The following is a 6000-nucleotide window of genomic DNA, read 5'->3' as shown; positions in this document are numbered from 1 at the left end:
AGAAAACATAAAAATGTAATACACCCGCACCTTGCATGAATCTTTGTCATTCATTCATGAATGGGAAATGTGTTTTGATCCCTTTAAACTGTGTCTCACCCAGCCTCCGTCTCGTTGGATCCGCATGTATTTTTGCAGTACGTTTCATTGCGTTAAGTAGAGTGAGGGCCAATTTCAGTCGTGTCACTCTGGCAGATTTCTGTGCACCAACACAGTTCTGCTCCTTGTGTTTTTATGAAAAAGCACAACAGAATAGTAATGGAAAAATTACCGAGGCAGAGTGAGGTTACATGTGGGGGGATGAATATTTAGCAAGGTGGAAAAGGAGAAGCTTTCGTTCTCTGAAATAACAAGCTCCATCTATAAATAGTGAATCACAGATCAAATGAATAAGGGATATTTTTACATTTTGTCTTTGTTTTTTTTGTGTTTGCTGGGTGGCAGAAAAAAAAATCCTCTGAAAACTTATTTCAAACACAGAGCAGTGTGACATTTATGTCCTCAGTTCTGTATTACTCCTCCTACTCACATGCCCTGGATTGCACCCAACAGCTTTACCTGAAATGGCACAAAACAGCTTTACAGTTATCAGTTAAAGGGATAGTTCAGATTTTTACAAGTGGGGTTGTAAGAGCTACTTAACCGTAGTCAGTGAATTACCTACAGATGATGGTGGTCAGCACATCCCCAGTTTGGAGAAGCAGCAGGAATACTGGTGCAGGAAACTAAGCAGTATACTAAAACAATTTATATCAGTTTAAGCGTATGCTATATGCTATATTTAGAATATTCTCACCACTTTACCACAGCCTTTTCTGACAGGAAACTGTTGTTTTACAAACCAAATATTGCACTCTCCATAAAATTTTAACTTGCAGAACACAGAAGTTGCTGGTCAACCACCGCCTCGATCTGTTAGTTCGTGTATGTTATTGTGTGACTTCTGTGAATCTGAACTAACTCACTGAAGTCACACAATAACAGACAAGTACCTCCAGTGTTCTGTGACGTAAAATTACTATTTTTGTCAACGGAGTCCGGTGGCTTTGGAGAGAACAATACTTGGCCTGTATAAAGGCGGTGAAAATATTCTAAATATAGCATACACTGATACTAATACTGTTTTTTTTTTCAGTGGATAAAATACATTTTGCTGCTGCTGACCCTGTCCATCTACTGTAGGTAATACACTGACCACGGACAAGTACCTCCTACAATCCCACATCAAAAAAATCTGAATTATCCCTGTAATATTGTGAACAAAGGTCAGACATCAAACAGATGTGTCAGACTGTCACACAACATTATTCTCAAGATGTTCAGGGAGAAATAAATGGAGAAAAGGAATGAGTGAGCAACATAGTATATTCAACATAGACCAATGGCTACACATTAGAAGGCAATTATAGGGCTAATTTCAACAGTACCTTTCCACCTTTTTACATATATATGTAATTACTATAACAATAAATACCCAGGCTCATTTGGTTCTTGAGAAATACTTCATTGTACCAAGAAAAGGCATTTTCTCTGGAGAGAAATTATTTTACATCAGAACTGTAAATCAACACTGAAACATAAGTCATATCTTTATTACCCCGTGGTCACAGGGCACACACAATGTTCAAGTATGCCCGAGGAACTAAATGGAGCAATTAAAAAAAAACAAAAAAAAAGAAAAAAAAAAAACAATGAAGAATAAGAGAGATAAAATGCATTTAAAAAATAAGTGAACTGGCATTGCATTTCACAAAAACTCATAAGCTCATGATTTTGGAACAATTCACTGTAAAGTGCTAACTGGTTCAAGCTGAGAAAAGCACATGTTCCCTTTGAAAGATCATACACATTACTTTATACATGGAGGTACAGTAATAGCCAGTCGTCAGGCAAGCAATTACCAACCAGAAGACATGGACCACAATTCATGTATTAGTCCTTTAATAAGATAACTGCTTCCTTAATTTCCTTGTTAATGGTAACAACGAGAATCTTGCCACTGGTTGCCAGGACAATGCCAATTACAAATGCTGGTGTTGTCACTGTACAGTTTTCCTTCTCTCCTTGTAATTACATGCAATTGACTGACATACAGTATCAAAATCTCAAGTCAAGTCCTTCTAATCCTCTTACAGATAGGAATCCTTGAACCAAAGGGATGAGAGTGTGAGGAGAGGAGAGAAATTTTCGAGGAGTGCAGGAGACCTTCTTCCCATACTCCTCCTCCTCTTCCTCTCCTCTCCCTGGATGTGGTGGGCTGGCCCGACAAAAGCAGGGATCTATCCAGCTGATGCCTGCCTTCCTACAGGTCCTGAGAATCCACTGTTTTCCTTTGTGCCCCTCATTAGGAGGCAGGATTTTAAAAAAAAAAAGAAGAAAGAAACAAAAAATTATCTGGAGGGGACCGGGTCAATAAATTTTCCCCTAGTGTCCGCCTAAAGTGGACGTTCATCCTCCCACCCCAATCCTAACCATAAAAAGGTAAAAACAAGGTGTACTGCAGAATGGCTTTACTCCTCACAGTCTGTGGGGGGAGCTAGAGCCCCTAGGAGCTGAGGTGCGGTTGGTGGTCTTGCGGCTGTTCTGTCGTGTCTGATTCATCTTGGTGGCCGAAGGTTTCCGAGCGTCAGGCTTGCGCCTCCCCTGGGGGCCCCTCCGTTTGCCCCTTTGCCCCGCGCGGCCCCTTCCGGCCCCCGCTGGTCACTTGCGTGAGTGCAGTGTGTCCTGGAACTTGGTGCTGGTGTAGCGGACGTGGAATCCTTTCTTGTTGATTGTATCATCAGAGCGGAACTTGATCACAATGGAGTCGCCGGCCGAGTAGATCTCCTCTGGAGGCTGTCGAGGGGGACAAAACAACAGATTCATTTATGCTGCTGCCGCTTTCTGCTTCTTTGACTGCACTTCAATTAAAACTTAAGACTTCTCACATGCTGAAACTGAAGTCAAATCAGCCACCGTGACGAATGGCTTCTGACTGCAGAGAACTGCCTGTTTCTGTAACAGCCAGGGGCCACGTTAAGGGTCCAGGACGAGGACTGGCCCTCTCCAGATTTATACTGATTAAGTCTTTGGCTGCTATAGTGAGGATAAAATATACTCTGATGATTAGATCCAGGTGCGCCTCTCCACAGAGCTCATTTATTTCCCTGAACAAAACCATATACTACACGGCACTTCATACAGTTCTACTGTCTTGAATATAAAGACAGCCACACTAGAGTTGTTGAGGTTTTAACTTTGATACAATGCTAGTTGCAAAAAAGATACCTCTTTTGATACCATGGGAAAAACAGAGAAAAACAAGTCCAAAATAGGATTATTATTTCTTTTTTCTTTTTTTAAAATAACAACCTGCACATAAAAAGTGACTGAATACTGTCTGGTTTGCAAGCCAAGGTTCAGACAGGATAATAAAGACTGTAGTGAGGTCTTGGAACATGTTTTAAAGAGGTACTGCACACTTTAACATGGTTTTTGAGCTGTAAACTGAATAATATTACTGAAATTCTGAGATAGACTTGGTTGTTAGGGTGGGCCTCCAGGTCATGAGATTTGTATATCTTTATAAAAGCAGGTTAACGCCCTTTAATCAGACATGTGTGGCTCACCTCCCACAGCTCATTCTTGTGTTCATTTTCAAATAAATGCTGATTGAGACTTATCATTTACAGGAGTTTACGCTAACCCTCTACTTAGTATTTGTCAGTTTTGGTGCTTTTGACGGCTGTAAGGGCTCCACTAGACTGCAACAGAATGACTATGTGACAATGTACTGACACTTTACAGACACACACGGCAGAGAGCAGCCTCTCTGAGCCGCTAGCATTAGCTTAGCTACCATTGCTAAACTGACCGGTGCTCAGATTGGCTCTCTGGTCTGGTGTCTCATCATTTACTACTGGTACATTCCATTTGTCATGGGAAGACGGAATTTCCGAGTCCCCAACTGGGAGTTTCCACTGGAACTCCCCCTGAAGTTGGATTTCCGACTTGGAAAGTTGGAAGAACCTCACAACCTGTGACCTCAAAATCCAACATGGCTGCTCTGCATCAACAGTACTAAAGCCGATTATCAGCGCTTGTGTCTCATTGATCAACTATCCACACAGTACTGTCTGTGGAGACGTCGCTAAACTGTTTGTGTGTGCAAAATACTGTAGAGTACATTGTTGTCAAGTTCAAACCCGGTCTGATATGACATCATTCCCATTTCCAGCCTCTGAGGTAAATGGAAGGCACCCTGATGTAACCTCTTGCCACTTTTTTTTCACAATTTTTCAATGTGCAGTGTGTGGAATTTACCTCAGACCTTGGGTGCAGTTACACTTCAAACTTCCGTACTTCCAATAGTATAGTCAGTCACTATAGGTCAATACTTTTTGACAATCTTAAACCAAACTGCTTCCAATGAGACAATAGAGGGGATTAACTGCATTGTGTGGGCACAGAAAATATCCAATACTTGACCTGGCTGTTTGTCGGAAGAGTGGCATCACATGAATATTAATTCAGAACATCATACTGAAAAATAATTAGTTACTTGAGGCGGCTGGACTGTGGCTACGGCAAAGAGAAATGCTGCGAGCAGCCAAAGTTTATGCAACAAACTGTAAAACAGCAGACTGTTGATTAAAACTGCCATTCAGAACATGGATAACATATCTACAATAGCACATAAGTCTTGGTTTATTGGGAAAGGGATTTGAAACACATAAAGAAGAAAAGCAGACTACGTTTTTTTTTTGTGTAGAGCCAGCAATACTCAGTCTGCTATTTAACTGAGAAAAGCCCTTGGGCTAAAAGTAAGCCTCCCTGCACTATAATGAGTTTTCACCCTACTTTGGACTGAATTGTGTCAGTTTATTCCGAACGGTTTTATAAAAGGAAACTTGATTGAGGAGCCGCTCCCCAGGGGTTCTGGGGGTGTTATGTCCCCTCCAGCAAACGATTCATAGGAACAGGCGTGAGTAAAAGGCCAGAGCTTATTACTGAAGTGTGTAAATGAGATCAAGCTGTTCTCTGACCTGAGGAAACTTGTGTTTCAGTTCCCTGCTGGCCTCATTGTTCCAGACTCCGGCTGCAGCCTCAGCATTGGCTGATTAATTTGCAGTTACAACCCAGACGCCAGAGACTCTGATAGGCTATCGGCACCCAGGGAGTGACGACTTGTGGCGACCTACAACCGCCTCCACAGCAACACTCCCAAACCCAAGAGGAACGCGTCAACTTTAACAAAGTGATTAAAGCTGGAGTATGGAACCAAAAGCCCCGGGGCAGTTCACAAAGTCGCCCTTTTACAAACTGCTGGCAAAGGTTACTCCACAGCAGCGCTAATTCCAAAACAATTGTCTGAACACTCCTGCTGGTGTACTGTATATTCAGGAAAATGTTCTTACCCCTGAGCCACAGTAACGGCCCAGCCGTGGTGACTTGGTGTCAGCACCGTCGAAGAGCTCCATGTAGTCATAGCCACAGTCTGCCTCCTCCTCGATCTCAAAGGTCTGGAAGATGAGCTCCACGCCGTAGCCTTTCTCCGCTGAGATCACCCACTGACAGTCGGAGGCTCCGGGGTAGTTATTGTCCCCAAACTGGGCATGCGAGAACAGGTCCTTGGTTTTGACTTCAGCCTTCAGGCGACCTCCACACTCTGCAAACAGAAAAGTTGAGTTGGGAGTTTTTCTTATTCTGATATTTTTATTGGCTTTTTAAATGCAAAAACACGCACTACATGAGACCACACATGACATCCAAAAGATATAGAGAAAATAAAATCCTTGAGTTGGACATCCTGTAGGCAGAGACCAGTGTTGATAAGCTACAAGTGCAGCTGCTGTGGTTTGTTTGTGGTTTTTACAGTCATCCAGATACAAAGGAGTCTCAAAACCGCTCTGTTGTTAAATGTGAGTCATAATCATTCTCAGACAGGGCGGTGAATTTTGACCAAAACTAAATCCTTTACATCAAAAAATCCTTTGTTAAGTAAGATGTGAAAAACTGACC

General features: G+C 42.3%; 1 protein-coding gene across 1 annotated transcript in view; it reads right to left on the bottom strand.

Annotated features, from left to right (window-relative positions):
- Nucleotides 1–1347: 1347 nt before the first annotated feature.
- Nucleotides 1348–6000, bottom strand: part of bmp1a (bone morphogenetic protein 1a) — a 50931-nt gene continuing 46278 nt past the window's right edge. Inside the window, exons 19-20 of the mRNA XM_084728096.1 lie at nucleotides 5397–5647; nucleotides 1348–2835 (exon numbers count right to left, since the gene is read on the bottom strand). Coding sequence (XP_084584222.1) covers nucleotides 2701–2835; nucleotides 5397–5647 — 386 coding nt within the window. The 3' untranslated portion in view covers nucleotides 1348–2700. The remainder of the gene's footprint in view (nucleotides 2836–5396; nucleotides 5648–6000) is intronic.

The sequence above is a fragment of the Lutjanus erythropterus genome, chromosome 10 (genome assembly GCF_056507025.1).
Source record: "Lutjanus erythropterus isolate fLutEry1 chromosome 10, fLutEry1.hap2, whole genome shotgun sequence".
NCBI lineage: Eukaryota > Metazoa > Chordata > Actinopteri > Lutjaniformes > Lutjanidae > Lutjanus > Lutjanus erythropterus.
The sequence above is the reverse complement of the archived record's forward strand: the minus strand, read 5'-3'. Positions and strand labels throughout refer to the sequence as shown.